Source organism: Chlorocebus sabaeus, chromosome 28 (genome assembly GCF_047675955.1).
Source record: "Chlorocebus sabaeus isolate Y175 chromosome 28, mChlSab1.0.hap1, whole genome shotgun sequence".
Taxonomy (NCBI): domain Eukaryota; kingdom Metazoa; phylum Chordata; class Mammalia; order Primates; family Cercopithecidae; genus Chlorocebus; species Chlorocebus sabaeus.
This window is the reverse complement of record NC_132931.1, coordinates 7682554-7696163: the sequence shown is the minus strand read 5'-3', so window position 1 is coordinate 7696163 and position 13610 is coordinate 7682554. Positions and strand designations below refer to the sequence as shown.

General features: G+C 44.5%; 1 protein-coding gene across 7 annotated transcripts in view; it reads right to left on the bottom strand.

The window, feature by feature from the left end:
* Positions 1-13610, bottom strand: part of LOC103246613 (general transcription factor II-I repeat domain-containing protein 2B) — a 68103-nt gene that overhangs the window by 13842 nt on the left and 40651 nt on the right. For all 7 annotated transcript variants that reach the window (XM_037990527.2, XM_037990529.2, XM_037990530.2 and 4 more), the window contains 7 exons: positions 12988-13065; positions 8648-8704; positions 6856-6921; positions 4570-4647; positions 2729-2812; positions 1267-1450; positions 16-44 (listed from right to left, as the gene is read on the bottom strand). In XM_037990527.2, the coding sequence (XP_037846455.2) occupies positions 16-44; positions 1267-1450; positions 2729-2812; positions 4570-4647; positions 6856-6921; positions 8648-8704; positions 12988-13065 (576 nt within the window). The remainder of the gene's footprint in view (positions 1-15; positions 45-1266; positions 1451-2728; positions 2813-4569; positions 4648-6855; positions 6922-8647; positions 8705-12987; positions 13066-13610) is intronic.

Genomic DNA, 13610 nt, shown 5'->3' with positions numbered 1-13610 from the left:
ATGCAGAATACTCACCATTACTGAGCTCAAGCCCTGGAAGCGGCCTGAAGAGAGAGACACATTGATAAATGCAACAAGCTCATGTTTCCTCTTTTGTCTGCTTAGTTTTATTATTTTTTAAATTTTTACTTATTTATTTTTTTACAGAAGAATATTTATTTATTTATTTTGATTTTGTTTTTTTAAGACAGAGTCTCACTCTGTCGCCCAGGCTGGAGTGCGGTGGCGTGACCTCAGCTCACTGCAAGCTCCGCCTCCTGGGTTCAAACCATTCTCCTGCCTCAGCCTCCTGAGTAGCTGGGACTACAGGCACCCGTCACCACACCCGACTAATTTTTTGTATTTTTAGTTTCACCATGTTGGCCAGGCTAGTCTTGAACTCCTGACCTCAGGATATCTACGTGGAAAGGCGTGAGCCACTACACTGAACTTTTTGTTTTTGTTTTTTTTTGAGACGGAGTCTCACTCCATCACCCAGGCTAGAGTGCAGTGGTGTCATCTGGGCTCACTGCAACCTCCGCATTCCAGGCTCAAGTGATTCTCCTGAGTAGCTGGGATTATAGGCACGTACCACTACACCCGGCTAATGTTTATTTTTAGTAGAGATGGAGTTTCACCATGCTGGCCAGGCTGGTCTCGAACTCCTGACCTCAAATGATCCACCTGCCTTGGCCTCCCAGAATGCTGGGATTACAGGCCTGAGCCACCATGCCCAGCCTATTTATTTATTTTTGGAGATGGAGTCTCACTCTGCTGCCCAGGCTGGAGTGCAGTGGCGCCATGTCAGCTCACTGCAACCTCCACCTCCCAGGTCAAGCGATTCTCATGCCTCAGCCTCCTGAGTAGCTGGGATTACAGGCGTGTGCCACCACACCCGGCTAATTTTTGTATTTTTAGTAGCGACGGGGTTTCACCATGTTGGCCAGGCTCGCCTCAAATTCCTGACCTCAGGATCCACCCGCCTCAGCCTCCTAAAGTGCTGGGATTACGGGCGTGAGTCACCGCGCCCGGCCCCACTTAGTTTTATTGGACAAACTTTCGCGGAGTGTTAACTCTGTGCTAGGTGCTGTGTGAGCTAAAACTGGGACGGGCTGCCTGTGATCACTGAGGAACAGGGACATGGATACATCTCAAGGAAACAGAAGATGATGAAGTCACTGCGGGAACAAACCCCCAGCCCAAGTCATGGGGCAGACATTCCTGGGCTGCCACATTCCCACCTTGGGCAAGTCAGAGTCTCCAGATTCATTCTCTTGACTCACTTACCTGATGACTGTGAATTTGATAAACTCAGCTGCCTCCAAGATCCTCCTCATGGAACTGATTTCCAGGTAGCCGGGGGCCTTGAATACCACCCCCGGGGGCATGCCGTCAATCACTACACAGCCAGGGTTGAATGTGATCTTCCTGTAGGGAACTTTCACAGGGAAATCCACGCCAATTGCTTCACCTGTGACAGGATGAGCAGCATAAAACCAGCTGAGTTTGGCTGGGCGCGGTGGCTCACACCTATAATCCCAGCCCTTTGGGAGACTGAGGCGGGCGAATCACTTGAGGCCAGGAGTTTGAGACCAGCTATGGCTAACATGGCGAAACCCTGTCTCTACTAAAAATACAAAAATTAGCTGGGCGTGGTGGCGCGCGCCTGTCATCCCAGTTACACGGGAGGGACCCAGGAGGCAGAAACTGCAATGAGCCGAGATCGCCCCACTGCACTCCAGCCTGGGAGACAGAGCAAGACCCTGCCTCAAAACAAAACAAAACAAAACAACAACAACAACAACAAAAACACAAATAAAACTAGCTGAGTTTGTTCCTTACATTTCCTAAACCAGAATTTAGAAGCATCAAATGACAATACTTATAATCAGTCATTATTATTTTCCAGTGGTACTACGATGTGTGAATATAATTTTAACATTTTCAAATCGGCATGGGTAGTAGGCAAACTCAGTTTCTCCATCCATTACACAGGGTTATCATGGCGCCTACCCAAAAGGTTTTATGTGAGGATTAAATGATCAAACACATGTTGAGCACAAAAAATAATACCCAAAGTGAGCACTCAGTGAAACAAAGATAGCTATTATTATTATTGTAATTAGTCAACGCTACCACGCAAAAGCTCTTCTGTTAAAGACACATTGACTAATTTTTATCATAGCTCTTTCACAAAAAGATCAATTTCTTCTTCTTTTTTTTTTTTTTTTTTTCCTGAGACAGGGTCTTGCTCTGTCGCCCAGGCTGGAGTGCAACGGTGCGATCTCAGCTCACTGCAACCTCCACCTCCCAGTTTCAAGCGATTCTCGTGCCTCAGCCTCCTGAGTTGCTGGGATTACAGGCATGCACCACCACACCTGGCTAATTTTTTGTATTTTTAGTAGAGATGGGGTTTCACCATGTTGGCCAGGCTGGACTCGAACTCCTGGCCTCAAGTGATCCACCCACCTTGGCTTCCCAAAGTGCTGGGATTAAAAGCGTGAACCACTGCCCCCAGCCAAGATCAATTTCTTGTAAGATAAAGTTTTTTTTTTTTTTTTTTACAGACCTGGGGGTCACTTTGTTGCCCAGGCTGGTCTCAAACTCCTGGGCTCAAGTGATTCTCTAGCCTTGGCCTCCTAAAGTGCTGGGATTACAGGTGTGAGCAAATGCACCTGGCCAAGTATTCTTTTAAAAAGAAGTATTTTAAGTATATGAATTCTGGATATAAAAAGATATAAAAACTTACCAAATTTTCGGCTAAAGAGGTCATTAACTTGTTCTCTTAGCTGTTTAATCTTTTCAATGCTTGATAATCTTTCCTTCTCATTATCTAAAAATAATTAAACAAATAAACAAACCAAGGTTATTCATGTATTTTCTCCCAAGAAAGCTGTTGGGAGAAATGCCTGTTAGCCCCTGAGAAAGTGCTTTACCTGGATTGTTACTCAGTTTACTTTTAGCAACAATTAAGCATTTTGGAAATTTGGAAATGGAAGCCATTATGGATAATACAGAATTTTCCAAATCATAACCCTATATAAACATACTACATATTACTTTTAAGGAATATTTTCAATACCATACAAGACAAGGATGTTTACTTTCACCACCACTTTTCAGCCTTAAAATAGAAATCTTAGCCAATGAAATATGACAAGTAAAAGGAATAAGAGGTACTAGGATTAGAAGGAAAGGTATATTTTTATTTTCTTTCTTTTTTTATTTTTCTTTTTTCTTTTCTTTTCTTTTCTTTTCTTTTTTTTTTTTTGAGGCTGAGTTTTGCTCTTGTCGCCCAGGCTGGTGTACAATGGTGCAATCTTGGTTCACTGCAAACTTCTGGGTTCAAGCAATTAATTGCACCCCTCTCAGATTCAAGCTATTCTTCTGCCTCAGCCTCCTAAGTAGCTGGGATTATAGGCGCCCACCACCACACCTGGCTAATTTTTGTAATTTTAGTAGAGACGGGGTTTCACCATGTTGGGCAGGCTGGTCTCGAACTCCTGACCTCAGGTAATCCACCTGCCTCAGCCTCCCAAAGTGCTGGGATTACAGGTGTGAGCCACCGCACCCAGTCTATTTTTCTTTGCTTTTTGTTTGTTAGAGACAGAGTCTCACTGTGCTGTGCAGGCTGGTCTCAAACTCCTGGGCTTAAGTGATCCTCCTGCCTCAGCCTCCCAAAGTGCTGAGATTACAGGCACATGCCACCATGCCTGGCCCTTTTTTTGTTTTTATTTTTTAGATATTTTTCAACACTTTAAAACTTTATTTACTTTTGAATAACTAAAGCAATCACATGGCTCAACGCTGAAGAAGAGTAATATACAGAAACATCTCAAACGTCTCTCTCCCATCCCTATCTCAGCTGTCAGTTTCCTTCCCTGGAGGAACTATGTTATTAGATTCTCTTGTATATTTCCAGATATATTTTACATACACATATTCAGAAAAGAAGACTATTATTATTATTATATTAATTTTTTTGAGACGGAGTCTCACTCTGTCGCCCAGGCTGGAGTGCAGTGGCGCAATCTCGGCTCACTGCAAGCTCCGCCTCCCGGGTTCACGCCATTCTCCTGCCTCAGTCTCCTGAGTAGTTGGGACTACAGGCGCCCGCCACCATGCCTGGCTAATTTTTTGTATTTTTTAGTAGAGACGGGGTTTCACCGTGTTAGCCAGGATGGTCTCGATTTCCTGACCTCGTGATTCACCCATCTCAGCCTCCCAGAGTGCTGGGATTACAGGCGTGAGCCACTGCGCCCGGCAGGAAGATTATTAATGATGGGCAACAAAACATTTCACCTCTGTGGCCAATTCCAATTCAGCCATAGCTGGTGCTCCGTGCTGCCTGCTCTGAGATGCATTTTCCAGGTAATGCCCGGGGTTGGCCAGGAGAAGCAAAATATCTGATTAACAATGTCTGATACGAGCAAGATGCTTGGTGTGTAGCAACTTGCCGCATATTTTATATTCCCGAACTGTCATTTCTTAGTTGTCAGGGTGAACTAAGTGAAAAATGACAGGTCCAAGAGACCGCCCTATGTCAAAAAAGAATTCAGACAAAAGGAAAAATGTAACATTAGTCCATACCTGGAACAGTCACTTGAACGATGTTAAGATCTTCAACACCTGCTGCAGAGTTTGTAACAGTGGATGAATTTGTGTTTCCTTAAAACAGAGGTTGAAATTTAGAATTTACCAGGAATAAAGCCAATTCGCCTTTAAATATGTCTAAGTACTGCTTTGATCAGAAGCCCAGACTGATTTTTTTTTTTTTTTTTTTTTTGATACAGGTTCTTACTCTGTCATCCAGGCTGGAGTACAGTGGTATGATCCTAGCTCACTGCAGCCTCTACCTCCCATGGTCAAGTGATCCTCCTACCTCAGCCTTCTGAGTAGCTGGGACCACATACATGTACCACCATGCCTGGTTTTTTTTTTTTTTTTTTTTTTTGAGATTGAGTCTATCGCCCAGGCTGGAGTGCAGTGGTGTGATCTCAGCTCACTGCAACCTCTGCCTCCTAGGTTCAAGCGATTTCATGCCTCAGCCTCCTGAGTAGCTGGGATTACAGGAGCCCACCACCACCCCCAGCTACTATTTGTATTTTTTTAGTAGCGATGGAGTTTCACCATGTTGGTCATGCTGGTCGAGAACTCCTGACCTCAACTGATTCACCTGCCTGGGTCTCCCAAAGTGCTGGGATTACAGGTGTGAGCCACCACACCTGGCTCTAATTCTTGTATTTTTAGTAGAGATGGGGTTTCGCTGTGTTGGCCAGGCTCGTCTTGAACTCCTGGCCTCAAGGGATCCACCTACCTGGGTCTCCCAAAGTGCTGGGATTACCCAGGTGTGAGCCACCACACCCAGCTCTAATTTTTGTATTTTCAGTAGAGACGGGGTTTTGCCACGTTGGCCAGGCTGGTCTCGAACTCCTGGCCTCAAGGGATCCACCTACCTGGGTCTCCCAAAGTGCTGGAATTACAGGTGTGAGCCACCACGCCAGCCCTAAATCACACTTTCAATTTCACTTCTTTTAGATACTTGCACTTAAACTGACTTCACCAGCTGCAGGCCTGAGCGGTTACTTTTGATATCTGTCTGTCCACTCCAGTAGGAAAGGGGCTATGTGTGAGTGAATCGTCCTTTCCTTTCCATTCTCCCCGCTTATGTACCCTCCACCCTTCATTCTTTCCTTACTTGAACACAGCACAGACGAGGCCCAGTCGTGGGTCAGTGCTAATGTGAAAGACTTTTTAAAATTTTGTTTTAATTTTTATTTTTAGAGATGGAGTCTTGCTCTGTTGACCACACTGGAGTGCAGAGGCATAAACACAGCTCACTTCAGCCTTGAAATCCTGGGCTCAGGCGATCCTCCCACCTCAGCCTCCCAAGTAGTTGAGACTACAGGTGTGTGCCACCATGTCTGGCTAATATTTTTGTTAGTTTGTTTTGAGGCAGGATCTCGCTCCCATCATGCGGGCTGGGGTATTGTGGCACAATTACAGCTCACTGCAGCCTCGACTTCCCTGGGCTCAGGTGATTGGCCCACCTCAGCCTCCCAAATAGCTGGGACTACAGGTGTGTGCCACCATGCCCTGCTAATTTTTTGTATTTTTAGTAGAGACAGGGTTTCACTATGCCCAGGCTGGTCTCAAACTCCTGGGATCAAGTGATCTGCCCACTTCAGCCTCCCAAAATGCTGGGATTACAGGCATAAGCCACCATGCCTTGCCTAATTTTTTTTTACTGTTTATTTTTTGCAGAGACGGCGTCTCACTATGTTGCCCAAGCTTATCTAGAACTCCAGGGTTCAAATGATCCTCTTGCCTTGGCCTCACAAAGTCACAAAGTGCTGGGATTACAAGCATGCACCATCATGCCTGGTTATTATTTTTCTTTTCTTTCTAATTTTTTTGCACAGCTAATTATGTTGTGGCCCTAATGGGAATATGGGCTGCTCTATTATATATACACACATTAGAGATTTCAATCTCTTCCTCACAATTCTTTTTTTTTTTTTTTTTTTTAAGATGGAATCTCGCTCTGTCACCCAGGCTGGAGTGCAGTGGTGAGATCTCGACTCACTGCAACCTCCACCTCCCAGGTTCAAGTGATCCTCTTGCCTCAGCCTCCCGAGTAGATGGGACTACAGATGTGTGCCACCATGCCTGGCTAATTCTGTGTTTTTAGTAGAGATGGGGTTTCACCGTGTTGTCCAGGCTGGTCTCAAACTCCTGGGCTCAAGCAACACACTTGCCTTGGCCTCCCTAAGTGCTGGGATTACAGGCTTGAGTCACTGAGCTCAGCCATCCTATTCGCAATTAATCCTGTTAGAATGAAAATCATACTTGGCAATGGCGCGTTTGGCAACTAACCTTCGATTTTCACCTCGGCTTCAGGGTCCTCATTTGGTTCTTCTGAAGGCACCAGAGGAGTGGAATCTTGAAAAAAAAATTTCTAAAATGACATTCATTATTAAGTATTCTCCTCATATTCCAACACATTACTGCTCCTATACCAAAAAAGTAGCTTATCTTGGCATTTTAAATACATTTCATATATAATAAACATAATTTTAATTTTATAAGCAATAATAATAGGATAATAAACAGTAACTCAGCCGGGCACGGTGACTCACACCTGTAATCCCAGCACTTTTGGGAGGCCAAGGTGGGCGGATCACTTGAGGCCAGGAGTTGAAGACCAGCCTGGACAACATGGTGAAACCTCATCTCTACTAAAAATACAAAAATTAGCCGGGTGTGGTGGCTTATGCCTGTAATCCCAGCTACTCGGGAGGCTGAGGCAAGAGAACTGCTTTAACCTGGGAGGTGGAGGCTGCAGTGAGCTGAGGTCGCAAGACTGCACTCCACCCTGGGTGACGGGGTAAGACTGTCTCCAAAAACAAAAACAAAAACAAAAACAAGATCATTTTGGTAATCCGTGTGTTACTATCTCTCTAAGGCAGGTACACAACTAAAAGTAAGGCCACATTGCCTGTAAATGGACAAAGATGTCCCATGCCTCTAGGTTTGGGAAGAAAATCTTTATTATTATTATTATTTTATTATTATTTGAGACAGTCTCACTCTGTCACCTAGGCTGGAGTGGAATGCTGTGATCTCAGCTCACTGCAGGCTCCGCCTCCTAGTTTCAATCAATTCTCGTGCCTCAGCTTCCACAGTAGCTGGGATTACAGGTGCCCGCCACCACACCTGGCTCATTTTTGTATTTTTAGTAGAGACAGGGGTCTCACCATGTTGGCCAGGCTGGTCTTGAACTCCTGATTTCAGGTGATCTGCCCACCTCAGCCTCTCAAAGTGCTGGGATTACAGGCGTAAAGCCACCATGCCCAGCCCTTTTTTCAATTATTAATTTTATCTTGGACATACATAAACCACCTTAGGAATTTAGGCTTTATTCATATGATGCTCAAGATTTATATATGAATGGAGGGAAGTATTATCAAATTTTACTTCTAATGCAAGAATTTCCTAAAATATTACTCAACTCTGTCCAAAAGTATTCTGTCATGCCATGCAAAAGACAAAGCAACAAACAGCAAGTTAACTTCCATACTCAAGTGCTTTAAGTAGAATTACTCTGTGTTTTATAACATCACAGATCAGAAGTACAAGAAGAGATAGAGCCCTTATTACTATATCTTAGGACAAGAACTCAACCATTAGTAGTTTTCTGAGAAGACAGGCATGCCAGGAAATCATCTTCTTTATTATATATAAGTGCATGTATAAAAGAGTATGTTCTCTGTCAAATGCTATAAACTTTCAGCTGGGCATAGTGGCTCACGCCTGTAATCCCAGCACTTCGGGAGATAGAGGCGGACGGATCACTTGAGGTCAGGAGTTCGAGACCAGCCTGGCCAACATGGTGAAACCCCGTCTCTACTAAAAATACAAAAATTAGCTGGGCATGGTAGCGGGTGCCTGTAATCCCAGCTACTCAGGAGGCTGAGGCACATGAATCACTTGAACCCAGGAGGCAGACGTTGTAGTGAGCCGAGATCGTGCCACTGCACTCCAGCCTGGGTGACAGAGTGAGGTTCCCTCTCAAAAAAAAAAAAGAAAGAAAAAGAAAGAGTATGTTCTTTGTAAAATACTATAAACTTTTTTTAAAGAGAGAGAGAGGATGCTGCATTTTTCTAACCTTCCATTGGTAATTCCATTTCTATTACTTCATTGCTTGTGGAAGAAGGGTGGCTTCCTGAAAGAAAAATAAATAATATAGAACAAAGGGAGAAATATAAAAATGAAAAAAGAAATCATTGAATACAATGCAAACAATTCAATATCCACACAGGAATACACTTGAAATACTTCTGCCCCTTGAAATAAAACTGGCTGCGCGCGGGGGCTCACACCTGTAATCCCAGTACTTTGGGAGACGGAGGCAGGTGGATCACCTGAGGTCAGGAGTTCGAGACCAGCCTGGCCACCATGGTGAAACCCCGTCTCTACTAAAAATGCAAAAATTAGCTGGGTATGGTGGCAGGCACCTCTAGTCCCAGCTACTCAGGAGGCTGAGGCAGGAGAATCACTTGAACCCAGGAGGCAGAGGTTGTAGTGAACCGAGGTCACACCACTGCACTCCAGCCTGGGCGACAAGAGCAAGACTCCACCCCCCCCAAAAAATATAAATAAATAAATAAACCTCAACCAAATGATCCTTTGTTTACTTTTTTATTATTTTATTTTGGAAAATTTGAAACATACCAAAGCAGAGATCATACAGTGAAGCACCCACGACCACCAGCCCATGTAACCTTGTTTCATGTGTACCCACCCCACCCCTGTGCCCACTGGGTGGGTAAAGGGAAGTCCCAGCGGTCATAGAATTCCACGTGGTAATACCGTAGAATGAATAAGTAAGATATAAGGGCTTGTCTTCCTTTTGCATTACCATAATATCACGATTACCCTCAAAATTAACAATCGTTCTTCATCCCCGTCTGATATCTAGTCATTGTTTAAATTTCCCTAGTTGTCTATTTATTTATTTATTTATTTATTTATTTATTTAGAGACAGGGTCTCACTGTGTCACCCGGGCTAGGATGCAGTGGCGTGATCTTGGCTCACTGCAACCTCCACCTCCTGGGCTCAAGAGAGTCTCCCACCTCAGCCTCCCAGGTAGCTGGGACTACAGGCACATGCCACCATATTCGGCTAATTTTTTTTTTTTTTTTTTTGAGACAGAGTCTCGCCATGTCGCCCAGACTGGAGTGCAGTGGCCGGATCTCAGCTCACTGCAAGCTCCGCCTCCCGGGTTCACACCATTCTCTTGCCTCAGCCTCCCGAGTATCTGGGACTACCGGCACCCGCCATCTCGCCCGGCTAGTTTTTGTATTTTTTAGTAGAGATGAGATTTCACCGTATTAGCCAGGATGGTCTTGATCTCCTGACCTCATGATCCGCCCGTCTCGGCCTCCCAAAGTGCTGGGATTACAGGCTTGAGCCACCGCGCCCGGCCTACTCGGCTAATTTTTAAAATTTGTTTGTACAGACAGGGTCTCCTGTGTTGCCAAGGCTGATCTTGAACTCCTGAGCTCAGACAATGTGCTCACCTCAGCCTCCCAAAGCACTGGGATTAGAGGTGTGAACCACCATGCCCAGCACATAAATGTCCTTTTTTTTTTTTTAAGTTTTTATTTGGAAAATGTGTTTTATGTTTTATATTATTATTTTATGTATTTATTTTATTTGTATTTATTTTATTTATCTTACTCTGTTGCCCGGGTCGGAGTGCGGTGATATGATCAGGATATCCTGCAGCCTGGACCTCCTGTGCTCAAACAATCCTCCCACCTCAGCCTCCTGAGTAGCTGGGATTATAGGCATGCAGCACTGAACCTGGCTAATTTTTATTTATTTATTTGAGACAGAGTCTCACTCTGTCACCCAGGCTGGAGTGCAGTGGTGCAGGCTTGGCTCTGCCTTCCAGGTTCAAGCAATTCTCCTGCTTCAACCTCCTGAGTAGTTGGGACTACAGGTGTGCGTCACCACGCCCAGCTAATTTTTGTATTTTTAGTAGAGACAGGGTTTCACCACGTTGGCCAGGCTGGTCTCCAACTCCTGACCTCAAGTGATCCACCCGTCTCGGCCTCCCAAAGTGCTGGGATTACAGGTGTGAGCCACTGTGCCCGTCTAATTTATTTTAATACTTTTTTTGTAGAGATGGGGTCCCACTGTGTTGTCTTGAACTCCTGGGCTGAAGCTATCCACCTGCCTCAGCCTCCCAAGTGACCCCAAGGCACTTTTCCCAGTGCCTGCACCGGAAACTTCAAATTTACAGAAAAGTTGCAAAAATAAAAGAGTACAAAGATCCATGTACCTTTTTCCCGGATCACACAATGTTAACATTTTACCCCGTTTCCTTGATCATCGGGATGTCTTTCCCTCCCTCCCTCCCTCTCCTCTCCCCTCCATCTGTCATCTATACACATACTTTGTAATATTTTTCCTGAACCATTTGAGGGAAAGTTACATACATCATAGGCCTTGATCTCTAAATAATTCAGTGACTGTTTCCTAAGAATAGGGACATTCCTTTACACAATCACAATAACGCTTTTAAACCAGGACATTTAGTTGCAAGACGACACCTGGATTCGTTTTTGCATGGGTATTGCAATTTTCTCAGCTGACTCGAATGTCCTTTAGAGCTTTTCTCCTTTCAGTACAGGAGCCAGCTTCGGGCGAGGTAGTGTTTCCAGTTGTCGAGTCTTTTAAATCTTCTTTAATCAGGAATGGTTCCATAGTCTGTCTTTGTGTTTTATAACGTTGACATTTTTTACGAGTAGAAATCCCCTCCTCGGCTGGGCGCAGTGGCTCATGCCTGTAATCCCAGCACTCTGGGAGGCCAAGGCAGGCAGGTTGCCACCACCTGAGGTCAGGAGTTTGAGACCATCCTGGCCAACATGGTGAAACCCCTTCTCTACCAAAAATACAAAAATCAGCCGGGCGTCGTGGTACACGCCTGTAATCTCAGCTATTCTTGAGGCTGAGCCAGGAGAATCACTTGAACCTGGCAGGTGGAGGTTGCAGTGAGCCACAGTCATGCCACTGCATTCCGGTCTGGGCGACAGAGCGAGACTGTGTCTCAAAAAAAAAAAAAAAAAAAAAAAAAAAAAGTAAACCAATTAATTTCTCTGAGTTTCTCACATTCTGGATTTTATTGACTATGTCCTTGTGGTGATGTTTTCATATGTGCCTGTATTCCATGTATCTCCTAAAAATTGCTGGTTAGTTCTAAAGGCTGGATCAGACTTAGGTCTGACTGTGTTTTTTTTGTTTTTTTGGTTTTTGTTTTTTGAGACACAGTCTCACTTCAGCACCTAGGCTGGAGTGCAGTGGTGTCATTATAGTTCGCTGCAGCCTTGACCTCCCAGACTCAAGCGATCTTCCCACCTCAGCCTCCCAAGTAGCTGGGGCTACAGGCGTGCGCCACCACGCCTGGCTACTTTTTGTACTTTTTGTAGAGATGGGGTCTCACCATGTTGCCCAGGCTGGTTTGAACTCCTGGGCTCAAGTGATACACCTGCCTTGGCCTCCCAAAGTGCTAGGATCACAGGTATGAGACACTACACCTGGACTGGTTTGATTTTTTTTTTTTTTTTTTTTTTGAAGAATCCTTGACAAAAGTGGTGTGGTGTACCTTCTGCTGGATCCCATCACGAGACCAGTGACCAGTCAGTTCAGGAACTGTCAGTCAGGTCTGTCCATGATAAAGTCCCCATCAGACTTTTATAAAATGGTTGTAATGGCGACTGACAATTATTGCCAAGACACATTGCTTTATTAGGTGGTACAAAATCATGACAGTCGTGACAATTTATGACTTCTTTTTAAAAGCTTTATGGGCCGGGTGTGGCAGCTTATGCCTGTAATCCAGCACTTTGGGAGGCCAAGGTGAGTGGATCACCTGAGGTCAGGAGTTCGAGACCAACCTGGCCAACATGGCGAAACCCCGTCTCTACTAATAATACAAAAAATTAGCCAGGCATAGTGGCATACGCCTGTAATCCCAGCTCCTCAGGAGGCTGAGGCACAAGAATCATTTGAGCCCAGGAGGCAGAGGTTTCAGTGAGTGGAAACAGCACCACTGAACTCCAGCTTGGGCAACAGAGTAAGATTGTGTCTCAAAAAAAAAAAAAAAAAAGTATGTGGATTTAGGCCAGGCATGGTGGCTCACGCCTATAATCTCAGGACTTCTGGAGGCCAAGGCTGGAGGACTACTTGAGCCCAGGAGTTAGAGACCAGCCTAGGCAACAAGGTGAGACCTCATCTCTATAAAAAACAAACAAGAGTACGTGGATTTAGGTTAAATAGAATCTATTTCATAACTGTAGGATTATTTACTCTAAATGGTAATATGCTAAAACCTAGGTAAACATACATGGGTGTTCACCTGTTTTTCAGACAGGTAGGAATTAAAACCTTCCATCCCAAATAACTTTTGGGGAAGAAAATTATCATCAAACAGTATTACCTTGCATATTATAGTGATAGTAATTAGGATCTTCTGATTCTTTCTTGACTGCGACAGCTTCTGCTTTCAGTGAAATGCCTTAGAATGCAATGGAAATTATAAAATTGTATGTTAGGTTAAGTTTGCCAACAGAGAATATGACTAGCTAATATAAGTTGATTAATACAGCAGTGTTACAATCAGCAAAATAACTTGTAGCTCACTCACTATGAACAAATTTGACCTCTTGATACAAAAATAGAAATACTATAAATATAAAATAATGTACATATAGAAAACATACATTTATGTATTTAGGTATATTTATACAAAAATCATATCAAATGTAAAATCAATAGAAAAGGAAAGAAGGAAGGAGGGGACCGGGCACAGTAGCTCACGCCTGCAATTCCAGTACTTTGGGAGGCCGAGGCGGGCAGATCACTTGAGGTCAGGAGTTCGAGACCAGCCTGGCCACCATGGTGAAACCCTGTCTCTACTAAAAATACAAAAATTAGCTGGGAGTGGTGGCTGACGCCTGTAGCCGCAGCTACACGGGAGGCTGAGGCAGGAGAACTGCTTGAACCCAGGAGGTGGAGGTTGCAGTGAGCTGAGATAGAGCCACTGTACTCCAGCCTGGTTGA